Source organism: Ambystoma mexicanum, chromosome 3q (genome assembly GCF_040938575.1).
Source record: "Ambystoma mexicanum isolate Mex_15411 chromosome 3q, UKY_AmexF1_1, whole genome shotgun sequence".
NCBI lineage: Eukaryota > Metazoa > Chordata > Amphibia > Caudata > Ambystomatidae > Ambystoma > Ambystoma mexicanum.
Genome location: NC_090926.1, coordinates 1,023,160,015 through 1,023,173,032, shown reverse-complemented (window position 1 = coordinate 1,023,173,032; position 13,018 = coordinate 1,023,160,015). Strand labels below are relative to the sequence as shown.

Here is a 13,018-nt window from a genome sequence, read left to right as displayed (position 1 = left end):
AGGGCCTCTTCTCATCCAAATAGGAATAGATCCCCATGGCCCAGGGACTGTACCAGATCTCTGTACATGTACTGTTTCAGACACTTTAGGATAGGGCTACAGGCACGTACTCGACTGTGGCGTTCATGATGCATGCGTATAATATCAGACAACGAAGATCCAAACTCCAAAGTTCTACAAGGTATTTGAACTGGATCTGACTGAAAAATGGAGTGCGAACATTACAATTCTTAAAAGGAATAGTTCTCCTCGCCATAAGTGAGTTAATGTTGATATTCTTTTTTTTTAGGACTGCTGTGAACTCTCAGACAGGGGTGCGCACAACGGCCGGGGGACTGATCACAGGTAAAAAAGCCCTGTCCAACTGCTATTACAAATGTTGTCAGATTGGGCAGCTCGAGTGCAAGTAGGGAGTAGCCTTGCTGAAGACCATCCACTAGCCAGAAATGTCAATCTAAAAACAGCACACAACTCTTGGTGTGCTTTTAGGTTGTATTCCCCAGTGTTGCATTTCCCAGATTCCTGCTGGACTGTTCCCGTCTTCCTGTCCACTATTGTAACTCCATGTCATTATGTTGTATTAATCACAAAGAAGTTTGCTTACAACAGGTAATTAAATGACTAACACCCTGTTTACTGTGTTACATGTTTTGTTGCAGTGTGCACACAGCTCACTGGGTTCATGGCCTTCTGTCCCAGTGGCTTGCACATTTTGGCATCTATACAGAAAGCCCTGGACATGTGAAATGTAAATGTCCGGCATATGCTTTGGTTGGCTCCCTTTCAGGGACTGTCTTTCTTGAGATGTCTGCAAAGTCTTGTGCGCGCTCTCCCCTCTCTCTATGCCCACATATCTGTTTATGACTATTTTCTCCGTCTTCAACCTAGTCTTTCTGCAGGCGGCGAGATCTGAGCAAATTGAAGCGGTATGTGGTTTGATTCCACTGGGAAAAGGCCATAAGCTCCCCCTCAATGGATCTGCTTATGAAATAGACTTGGTGTAAACTGTTTTGCACTGCAGAATCTACACAGTATTTTAGACTTGTTCTGTTCAAATGTTGCTCCGCCTTGTTTGCATTAGCCACGAATGCCTGTTCATGTGCCATGACCCATGATGTTGTCTTTTCCCTTCTCCAGGTGCCCTTGTCCTTCTCTCGCTGGCGTACCTGACTCCGCTCTTTTACTACATTCCAAAAACCGCACTTGCCGCAGTCATTATCTGTGCGGTGGCTCCCATGTTTGACATCACCATATTCAGGACTCTCTGGAGGGTCAAGAGTAGGTATATGGGAAAATGCATTGGTGTGTTTGTCACAAGGCAGGGGGTGGGGGACATATAGAGCATGACTGCAAACAAACTGCTTGCCTCATCTACACTGTCAACTTGTCTACCCTTTGAAGCAATTTAATGTCCTACCTTCTCTCTAATTTTACACTGTCTGGCCTCGAGTCTCAAAGTGCCCTTAATTTACAGTTGGTATGGGATGTGTCAGATTTATATCTCACACAAAGCTAAGAGCCTAGTTTCCTTCTCTCCAAAACTTAAATCTTCATAGCAGGCACCACCCAAATTGGGCAAGGGATGTAGAACTTTCCGCAGAATGGAAACCATCTCATTTAGAACATTGCAGAGAAATCCTGTCTCTCAACTCAAATATACTATTAGCATCCCGAACATGCCGGGATGCTAATAGCAATACACTGCTCTGGGTGGAGGCATTTCTGGGCCTGGTAATGCTCAGGGTTTACGTTAAGGCCCTAGGCAAGCCACAGGGCATTACCTGTTCTGGTAATTACGGGATTATGACACCTTTTTTAGCGCTGTTTAAATAGATTTTTGAAAGAAGATAAATTGAACAATCGGCTCAAGCAGAATGGAATTCACGCAAAGTACTCGGGGAACTGATCCGCTATATTGCACTTTTTCAGCAGTTGGCATTGGATGTTAATTGGGCAGATGAAACCATAGCAGCTATATTTTATAAAGGTGTTTGTGCTGACATTAAAGATGTAACGCCCCTTATGGTTCCCCTCTCTGTCATACCAGGTAATTTTAATTGAAGCTGTATTACAGATTGAGCAACATCTTGGAGACAAATAGGGAGAGTGGAAAAGATGACCTTGCGGGAACCGCCCATCCCACCAAATGCCCACTCTCCTTACAACTTCTGAAGAAGCTCGGCAGATGGGGGCACTTCATGATCCATTCACGCCTTCAGAGCGACAGACGAGGAGGGAAAACTGTGCATGTATTGCCTGATGGCACAACATGATGTTCAAAACTGCCCGCAATTGCAGGGATACATTTCATCAGAGAGCCCAGCGTGTAGGTCGAGACACAGTGATATGTTGTCCATCGACCATCATTCCCACTTCCTTTTAGAAGTAACCTTCTTGCAAGTACACCAAAAGATTTCCCCCACTAGCATTGCTGGACTAGGGAGGTTCCGTAATGTTTATGGATACCCAGTTAGCGAGAACGTATGAAATCCAGCAGGTAGCCAAATCAATGGCGGAAACCATTAGCAACGTAGATGGTAGTGCGCTTATATCTGGGTATATCATTATGCAGACAGTAGAACTTCCCAAGATTTGCACAGTAGGGCAATTTGAAAAGATCCAATAAAAACTCAATTCCCCCAACATTCCTATTGTTCTGGGAACACACTGGCTTTGTAAGTACAATCCATGCAATGATTGGAAAAAAGGAATTTCTTATCTTCTCCTCCGAAATCTGTGCTCAATATTGCATGTTGAGTCGGCAGTCTAGTTTCTACAATCGGGAAGAATTTGATGAGCGCCAAAACAAGAGTTACCATTCTGCGTTCTGCATTTGCTATATGAAGATGTGTTTTGTGAAAAGACAATTGAGGCATTGCCTATGCATCAACCATACGGTTGTGCCACTGATTTGATTACTAATTAACATATTCCTCATGGCCGCATTTATACCGAGCTAAGAAGCTAACTTCAGAAAAACATTATGAAGGGTTTTATTAGACACCACACCTAGCCTGTTTAGGCACGTATTTTTTTTTTGCTACCCAGGATCCATGGGTTGTTAAGATTTTACACAACTACCACATATTGAACAATATCACTATTCAAAATAGGTACTCGTTCACGTTAATATCGGTTCTCATTGACCAGATTCGCCAGGCTCATTTCTTTAGGAAAATCGACCCGTGGCATGCCCACAAATCTCGTCCGGATTTGGCAAGGAACCAAGTGGAAGACGGCATATAACATATGTTATGGCCACTTAGAATATCAGGTCATGCCATTGGGTCTCTTCAATGCCCCAGCATCATTTCAACACCTGATTAACCATGTCTTTAGAGATTTGTTGGAATCCTTTTATTGTGGTTTACCTGGATAACATTTTAGGATTTTCAGCCAATCCTCAAGAACATATGCTGCAAGTACGTCAGGTGTTGGAAAGGCTAATCACACAATGATTGTATGCAAAACCTGAAAAATGTGCTTTGAACAGACCTTTCTCCTTCCTTGGGTTTACACTCTCTGCTCAGGGGGTTTGAATTGACCCTTCAATGATCGAGGCAGTCCTACAATGAAAGATAACGTAGTCTGTGAAGGCTGTGCTAAATGTCCCGTCTTTGCTCATTTTTATAGATGCCTTATCAAAGATGTTGCAAACCTCACTACACATTTGGTGTACTTGACCAACAACAATGTCCCTTTCGTTTTGTCTCCATAACAGAAATATCCGTTCCAGATACTGAAACAATGTTTTACCTCCAATCCCGTATTACAAAACCCAAATGAGTCTCTGCCTATTATTGTGGAAACTGATGCATCAGGGCTAGCTGTTGGACCCATCCTGTTACACAAGGATGCAGAGACTGGGTGCCTCCTTCCCGTCACATTCCTGCCAATCTCTGTGTCTAAGGCGGAACACAATAATAGCATCTATTAAAGGGAGTGGTTGGTTATCCAGGAAGCCTTTATTCAATGGGGTCATTACCAGACGGGAGCATGGCATGTAGTGAGAGCATGAACCAACCGATCACAAGAGATTGGTTTCCCAGCACTATGAAGTGTGCCAATCATTGCTTGGCAAGAGGCATGGTTTTTTTTTACCCCTGGTTCCAGTTTCCTCTGGGTTATCGTCATGGGAAGGTGGAGACCCTCTTCAGACCTTCGGAGGATCTCCAAGATCTGTCAATAAGGGTGGAACCGACAGTTCCATCCGGACGATAGGGACAAGGGGACTCTGTGATAGCAATACTACAGGCACAGAAGTCCATGGATTCAGGGGTATGGATAACATGGAGCCTGAGTCACTCGATATTGAATAGCTTCTTATATCAAGACAGAAGGATCTTTATCACTAGTATATCACTATAAAAGATGGTCCTGAGATGGTGCCATGATTCCACATCAGAAATACTGCAGAGCTGGTACGTCTGTTTTAGTGGCCCAGGTGGAGGAAGATGGTGGCAACCTTTGCGTCCTAAACCTCTGCTTCACCAGTGGCACCATAGTGTAACCTCTTCATGGACTTTATTGCAGATTTGCCTCCACATAATGGCATGACCATAATCTGGGTGGTTGCAAACTACTGGTCTAAAATGGCCTACTTTGTTCTGTTAGTGTCTGCCAAAGGCACCAGAATTGGCAGAACAGTTCCTGAGAGAAGTTGTATGGTTGCACAGCTTGCTGTCAATCATTGTATCTGACTGAGATCCCTAATTAATTTCCAACATTTGGAATTCGTTGACTAGAGTAGCAGTGCGGGCCTGTAAGTCTCCTACTTTTCATCCACAGCTGGATAGGCTAGTGGAGCAGTACTGGTGCTGCTTTGCAATGCAGCAATAGACCTGGGTAAAATGTGCATCTCTGCAATTCAGAGGCTTCTCCCTGCTTCCTTGCCTATGCTTTTCATTCCAAGGTGTTTCCAATGATGTGGGCTCCTTCATCGGTGCCTGATGGAGACACAAGGCTTTGTACAGTTTGAGTGATGCAGCTTTTGGCAAGTCATGATCTACGGACAGCAATGTTCACCTACAAGGCATATGTACATTAGATAAGAAGCAACATGCAGGATCAACATTTAATACTGCTGGCAGAAAAACAGAGTTCAAAATACATGAGGGAGTGGGGAAAAAGGGTCTCACTCTCTCCATGTTCAAAAAAATCAAGTCCTGAAAATCCAGCAAAGTTGCTGGGGCTCTCTAAGGTGGAGGGAATTAGCACATTTCTGAGCATTCTCCCAAGCATTACCTTACCACCCTGCTGGAAGATGCATCCGGCATTCCCTGTGTCCTTGCTGCGCCCGCCATCTTCTGCATACTTCAAAGACACTAGATCTGCCTTCCATATCTCCAATTCAAAATAATGGCAATTCTTAAAAGCAAATATAATGAAACAAAAAGCATAAAGCCATATACAACATGTGCAAAACAATGTATTTAACTCTACAAGTTTCAACAAAATAAGATACAAAGTGGAGCCGTCGTTGTTGGTGGCTCCAAATATGGCTGCAGTTATAGATTGCTCTGTTCCTCAGGCGCAGATCGGGGGGTGGAGTGATCACGAGGCGGGTTACATGTGGTCGAGGGTGTGAGGAGTTGTATTATCCAGCTGGATAGATTTTGGATCAGTAGTTGGTGATATCCCCTGGAAGCTGGAGGGCTGGAGGCACAGCTGGGGTTTATTATCTTTTCTTGCTGGTGATGTACCTTTATGTGGCCTAGTAGGGGTGGTGGCATAGAAACACAAGATGATAAAAGCAGTGACTTTGTTCAGCCCTGCACAGACAGGCCGGCCGACCCTGTAGGTAATGGGCCGGGTTCCAAGTTAACAAGGGTTGCGGGTCGGGTCATTACCTACAGGGTTGGCCTGCCACTGAGGGGCATATCACCTCAATGCAGCCCTAAGGGCTTGCCAAAAAATTGTGAAAGCTCTTTGTAATATCCTCGCATGCTTAGGTCTCCCCGTCACCCTCGGCACTCAATTGAAGTTTGTGCAGGGCTGAAAAAAGTCACCTAGCACTCATGTAGTTTGCTACACGGATACTACTTTTTTTTTTTTTTTTTAAAAAGGGAAAGTATTTTCTCTCCGTGATGGATGCCTCTGCATGGAGCCGCTCTTCCGTTTTGCAATGGTGGCCAAACAGAGCGGGGACAGGAGCTGCAGGAGCTGCGGTGGCGGGTCCCGCTGCTGCAGCAATCGGTTAAGTGGGATTGGGGGAGGGAGAACAAATAAAAGCAGGGTTGGTGGAGGGAAGAAAGCGGGCGGGTAATGAGCCATCAGGCGGCTTGGAATACGGGCTAACGCAAGAAGTGTCATTCCGTGCCTCCTGAATGGCTGGCTCCCCCACCCTGGGTGCTAATGGAAGGTGGATGCAGTGGAGAGGTCCCTTGCTTCAATTGAGGCTTGTTTAGATTGCAAGGAAGTGAGACAGTGGGCCACAGAGGTGTGCCGGTCACCAACTTGATACCCGATTTACAGCTTTAGGGGGCAATATGATTTGGGTTGAGGTTATCCTGAAAGCCACAGAGAAGATCAAAGAATTTATTGCACACTCTGTCTCTTTCAGTCCAGGTTGGACTCTTCTGAAGAAAGACAAGGCTCAGCAAATGTTAAGGTTTTGGGAGTTCTAGGGACTGCCCTCAATATGGACCTTCAAATCCTGATGTCTAAAACCTTGGAGGCTAGCATTGATGAAACACCATTCCACAAACAAGCCTCAACACTTCTGACACGAGTATCTTATTGTGAGAGAGCCCTGAATTAGGAGGCAGTGATTTTGCTGCTTAACGATATAGGCAGCAGCAGAGTTGCAAGTGCAAAGCCCTTGGAGTTAGAGGAGAGCAGAATGTGTATCTTCTCAGAAGTAAGTGTGAACACGATGTCCAGGAGACATTAACTGGTGCTGGTCCAGAAAACCTTAGCTGCCGTTTTGGTTCCCACTTCTCAATGGTATCCAGCCAAATTGTAAGTGGTGTTTCAAAAGAGGAGAAGGATATTTACAACGTTTGAGTCTGGTGAGGTGTTCCTGTACAGGGTGCGGAAAGAGTTGGGGTGATGGCAGCTGAAAGACCTTCATGTACTTTCTGAAATTCGCTGCTAACGGCTGTATCTGTTCTTCGAGGGGATTGGTTCCTCCTACGTATTCCATATCTATGACAGGTAATCACCACAGCTGTGCTGCTTCGGAACATTTTCGGCTCCTGCGTCAATGACATTGATATGCTGTCCTCGAGGGCCTCCGTTGAGCCGATGTCACCGGATGTTATAAGTAGGACGCACGACGCCCGTAGTCTCAGTTCCATTTTTTCCGTGAACGTGTTCGATTCGGAGATCGTGGCGCGTCGCGGTTCTTCCGAGTTTCTATCGGCTCTTCGAACTTGGTTTTGTGAAGTTATTATCATGTCTTCGTCTTCTTCCACCCCGCAGTCGGGGTTTCAAGAAGTGTCGGGACTGCGGTTCCAAGATGTCGCTTACGGACCCGCTTAACGCCTGCCTCGGTGAGGACCACGCTACGGATGACTGTGACGAATGCCAGTCGCTCACGTCGAAGGTCTTCTGGGAGCGGAAGAAGAAGCTTTCTGTCTGTAGGGTTTCCAAAAAGCCCAGAAAGTCGAAATCCGCTGGGCTTTCGACCGACAATTCGAGAGGCGACTCTCTGCATTGTCGGCGTAGGTCCAGGGGGTCTCGGTCCTGGAGTGGTTCCCGCCATTCCTCTGCCTCCTCAAGGCACTCGCGGAAGCGCCGTCACCGGTCGCCTTTCTCATCCGAGGACTCTGCCCGTCGGCGGGTTGCTTGTCCCAACAAGCATTCTTCTCCTGCAGAATGGGATGCATTTCGTAAGGAAATGATGGCGATTTTTGAATCGCCGGGCTCCGGTCCGTCCGCGCCTTCAAAAGAAGCGGGCCGAGACTGTGCTAGGGCCACCGTTCGCATGCCTTCAGGCTTGGGTGGTCGGCACAATCATCGGGAGCCTTCGAGGTCCCGATCGGACAAAGTGGATCGCTCTAGCCATGCCCGCTCCAGGTCCTCGACACCCTCGAGACCGTCGGAGCCATGTCCGTCGAAGGGTTCCCTCGAGGTTCCGCCTCCGAGGAAGCCATCGACGCCATTGGCGCCGAGGTCATCGAAAGACACGCTCGGGGCTCCGCCCTCGAGGCCTGTGTCAGAGCCATCAGCGCCACACTCAACATCGACGCTAATTCTGTCGATGCCTTTCAAGGATGCTTTGTCGGAGGTACCCCGGATACCGGTGGGAACCCCGAAGAAGGCCTTGGCCAAGTCCAGAAATGTGTTTGTCCCTTTTTTTATGTGCCCCCATACCAGCCTCTGGATTATATTTCTGAGGTGGAGGAGGGGTCTGATGAAGGTTTGGTTCCTGATGAGGTTCCAGACGAACTATTGTCTGGTCATAGCCAGTTGGATGACCTGCGTCAGTCGTTGCACGATGCCAGTGGTCTGGACACCTCTCCGGAGGTGGAGTTTGGTAGGACTGAGCCTGGCACGCACACCGAGTCTTCATACCGGCGGCTCATGTCAAGGGTGTCGGAGTACTTGGGGTGGTCTGCGCCACCAGTGGATTTTCTGCAGGATGACCTGACAGATATCCTGGACCAAGGTCCACCAACTGACCCGGTACTGCCATTCAATATGGCCTTGCAAAGAAGGGTGGCGGCTGCTTGGACTGCTCCGGAGAGTCTCCCGGCAGTGGGTAAGTCGTTGCCGAATAAATACCGCCCAGCCAGTGGCGACCCCGGCTACTTGTTCGTGCACCCTACTCCGGAGAGTTTGGTGGTGCAGGCGGCTGCGGCCCCGGCTAAACAGGCGCCGTACCCTACTATCCCTCCTGATAGGGACGACAAGCGTTTTGACGGTTGGGCGAAGAAATTGTTTTCTTCAGGGGGTATGGCTTTGAAAGCAGTCAACTCCGTATGTGCCTTAGCACGTTTCACTCACACTCTGTGGAATTGTTTCATTGGCGGCTGAACATATTCCCGAAGGGGAGGAACTGGATGGCTTTCTTGCTCTTGTACAGGATGGCAAGGATGCCATGTGTGAATCTGTTCAGTCGGGTCTGGACGTGGCAGACTGTCAGCCGGTCCATGGCGGTGAGCACCGTGATGCACAGATTTGCGTGGTTGCAGAAGTCTGGGTTTGCTCCGGATGTACAAGCCCGACTTCTCAACATGCCCTTTGATGGTGACCATTTTTTTGGCAGCAAGGCTGACGAGAGTCTTGAGAGGTTGCAGACCTCGAAGGCTGCAGCAAAGTCATTGAGTGCTGCAGATCGCCAACCTCTGCCTTTTCGTCCTAGGGGACAGCAATGGAGGAGAGATTCCTTTCTATATTACTCGACCTTTGGTAAATCGAGGGGAGTTGCAAGTCATAGAGGCCAACGTAGGAGTACCAGAGGTGGGAAACGGGGTACTCGAGGTGCCAAGGCCACTCGATCAGTTGCCTCTTTGCCCTCAGGCACTGACGCAGCCGCTTCAGCTCAGTCATGAGGCCATGTCCCATTATTTCGCTGGTTGGGGGGGGAAGGCTGGCGCAGCATCCTGTAGTATGGCATGCCATTACTTCAGATAAGTGGGTTCTGGAGATCATAACCCACGGCCTCTGTCTTCCTTTTCGTCAGAGGCCTCACGACAATCCACCAGGGAATCTCTCTTTGAAGAGTCCGGATCCGCTCTGTGCGCAGGAAATCGAATCCCTGCTGGAGAAAGGCGCCATAGAACTTGTGCCTGTACAGGAGAGGAACAAGGGATGGTATTCCCCATGTTTTTTGATTGCGAAGAAAGACGGGGGATTGAGACCCATCATGGACTTGCGTGGTTTGAACAAGCTCCTCAGGAAGGAAAAGTTCAAGATGGTGACTCTTTCTCATCTCCTCCATGCCCTTCAACTTCAGGACTGGTTGGTGTCTCTCAACCTGAAGGATGCTTATTTTCATGTGCCGATCCATCCCAAGCACAAGAAGTACCTGAGATTCGCGGTTGGCGACTCGTGCTTTCAGTTTCGGGTCCTGCCGTTCGGATTGACCTACGCCCCGAGGGTTTTCAACAAGCTCATGGTGCTGGTGGCAGCGTATGTCAGGAAAGGGGGGATTCACGTCTACCCCTACCTGGACAATTGGTTGATCAGGGCGCGCTCTCCCGAGCAAGTCCTGGATCATCTGTCAGTCACCTGCCACTCCCTTCGCAGGCTGGGCTTCTCCCTCAATTTAAAGAAGTCCCACTTGAAGCCAACACAGCGGCTCCAGTACATCGGCGCAGTGCTCGACACATCCCTGGGGCAGTGTTTCCCTCCCCAGGTGAGAGCTCATCACATTCTGCAGATGGTGCACAAGTTTCAACTTGCCCAGAGTCTCCCGGCGTTCGAGTTCTTGAGGTTGCTCGGCCTCATGGCATCCTGCATTCTTCTGGTGCCAGAGGCAAGGCTGCGGATGAGATCTCTGCAGTGGGCTCTCAAGAGGCAGTGGTCACAGTCCTCCGGCAGGATGTCGGATCCCGTTCAGGTGCAGCCCTCGGTCGCACTGGACCTTCTGTGGTGGGACGTCGAAGGCAATCTGATGAAGGGGGTTCCGTTTTGGCTACCCTGCCCGGAGGAGATGATCATGACGGATGCATCCCTCACGGGATGGGGAGCTCATGCCAACGAGTTGACAGTCAGCGGTCGTTGGTCTCTGTCGGAGTCCAGACTCCATATCAATCTGTTGGAGCTGAGAGCCGTCAGGCTTGCCCTGAAGGCTTTTCTGCCGACTGTGCGAGGGAAGAATGCCCTGATTCTGACAGAAAACACAGTGGCCATGCACTACCTCAACAAAAAGGGGGGCAGGGTCACTTCCTCTGTGCAGAGAAGCGATGCAGCTCTGGTTCTGGGCCATCCAGCAGGAAATTTAGATCTCGGCAGTTCATCTGGCCGGAGACGTAAACGAGACGGTGGACGCTCTGAGCAGGCAGAGCACGATCTCTCACGAGTGGGAGCTGGCTCAGGAGATTCTCCTGGAGATCTTCACCCTTTGGGGGACCCCACAAGTGGATCTCTTCGCCACCAGTGTCAACCGGAAGTGCGAAAGGTTCTGCTCGTGGGAATTTCCACCAAGAGGAGCCTTAGGGCACGCGTTCGTGGTGGAGTGGTCCTTCCCTCTGCTGTACGCGCTTCCTCCAGTCACCGTCATTCCGCAAGTGCTGCAGAGGTTACGGAGGTTCGGTTCCCGAATGATCCTCATTGCTCCGGCATGGGCCCGGAGAACGTGGTATCCGGACCTTCTCGACTTGTCCATCTGCCCTCCACGCCGTCTTCCCTACTGAGATGATCTGCTTTCACGGGAGGGGGGGGGGTCAGGTTCTCCATCCAGAGGTCAATTCTCTCAACCTTCACGCTTGGCTTCTGAAAGGTTAAGGTATAAGGATTGGGACCTCCCTGAAGACGGGATGGAGGTGTTGCTTTCGGCCAGGCGGCCTGCAACAAAGTCCCTGTACCGTTGCCGTTGGAGGAAGTTCTGCGACTGGTGCAGGGTTAAGAATGTGGATCCTTTTTCATGTGACATTCCTGTGGTTCTGTCTTTTTTGCTTTCGTTAGCCCACAAGGGCCTGCAAGTGGGTACCATTAAAGGTTACCTGGCGGCGTTATCTATATTTAAGCGCTCGTCTGAGGAGTGTTCTTATTTTAAAATTCCTTTTAATTTCTAAGTTTCTGAAAGGGCTCATTAATATGTTTCCACCGTCACCTTTCCAGGTGCCCGGTTAGGATTTGAACCTGGTTCTAAAATTCCTAATGGGTGCTCCATTTGAGCCTTTACATTCTTGTCCTTTGAGACTGTTAACCCTTAAAACTGTATTTTTAGTTGCGGTTACTTCCGCTCGCAGAGTGAGTGAATTGCAGGCACTTTCTGTTAAGCCACCCTTCAGTGTTTCATAAGGACAGGGTTGTCCTTAGGGTTCATCCTTCTTTTCTCCCGAAAGTTGTGCAGGAATTTCATTTAAGCCAGAAGGTCATTCTTCCGGTGTTCTAGCCTCCTCCACATCCTGGTAAGGAAGAGGAGAGGCTCCATAGATTGGATCCTAGGAGAGCTATACGTTTCTACATCTCACGCCTGTCCCGGGTCAGAATGGATGATCAGCTCTTTATTGGATATGCTGGAAGGCGTTTGGGACAAGCTGTTACTAAGCAGACTTTGTCTAGATGGATTATCTTGGCAATTTCTGAATGTTACCACTTGGCGGGTAAGGACCCTCCGGTAGGTTTACGGGCCTATTCTACTAGGAGCGTGGCTGCCTCTACTGCTCTGCAGAGGGGTGTTCCCATTCGTAACATTTGTGAAGCAGCCACATGGGCTTCGGTCCATACTTTTGTAAGACACTACTCCCTAGATTCCATCCATGGGCAGGATCTGGCCTTTGGCAAGGCGGTCCTCTATTCTGCAATTTAATTGGGCATTCTAAATTTCTAAATTCTAAATTCTTTTCCCTCCTCCATACATTGATACTGCTTTGGGAGTCTGTCATAGAATATGTCGGAGGAACCAATCCCCTCGAAGAACAAGTTACTTTCTTACCTGGTAACGTTCTATCGATGGGATGTTTCCATATCGTACCCTCCCAGCCTGCCCTCCTACAGAATTTCTTATGCGATTGCAGCTTAGGTTTCCGCAAGGCTTTCTGTGGTCATACTGGCAGAAGATTAGTGCCACACTTTCTGGGGAAAAACTACAACTGAGGCTACGGGCGTCCTGCGTCCTACTTAGAACATCCAGTGACGTCGGCTCATCGGAGGCCCTCGAGGACAGCGTATCGACCTCATCGACGCAGGACGCAGACGCCGAAAATTTTCCCAAGCAACAAAGCTGTGGTGATTACCTGTCATAGATATGGAATACGTCGTCGGACCATCCCATCGAAAGAAAGTTACCAGGTAAGAAAGTAACTTGTTCTTTTAGAATAGCTGTTACCCGTTTCTGAAAATGTGTGGGGTTCGCGATTTGCGTTTAACACATTCAAATGTTGTTTTATTGGAGATGTACATT

The 13,018-nt window shown here is 48.7% G+C and overlaps 1 protein-coding gene across 2 annotated transcripts in view; it reads left to right on the top strand.

Moving 5' to 3' along the window:
* Positions 1-13,018, top strand: part of SLC26A11 (solute carrier family 26 member 11) — a 257,186-nt gene that overhangs the window by 179,803 nt on the left and 64,365 nt on the right. For both annotated transcript variants that reach the window (XR_011305180.1, XM_069655195.1), the window contains exons 11-12: positions 290-345; positions 1,138-1,278. Coding sequence is in view for 1 of the 2 variants with exons in the window: in XM_069655195.1 (XP_069511296.1) it covers positions 290-345; positions 1,138-1,278 (197 nt within the window). In the remaining variant the exon portion in view is untranslated. The remainder of the gene's footprint in view (positions 1-289; positions 346-1,137; positions 1,279-13,018) is intronic.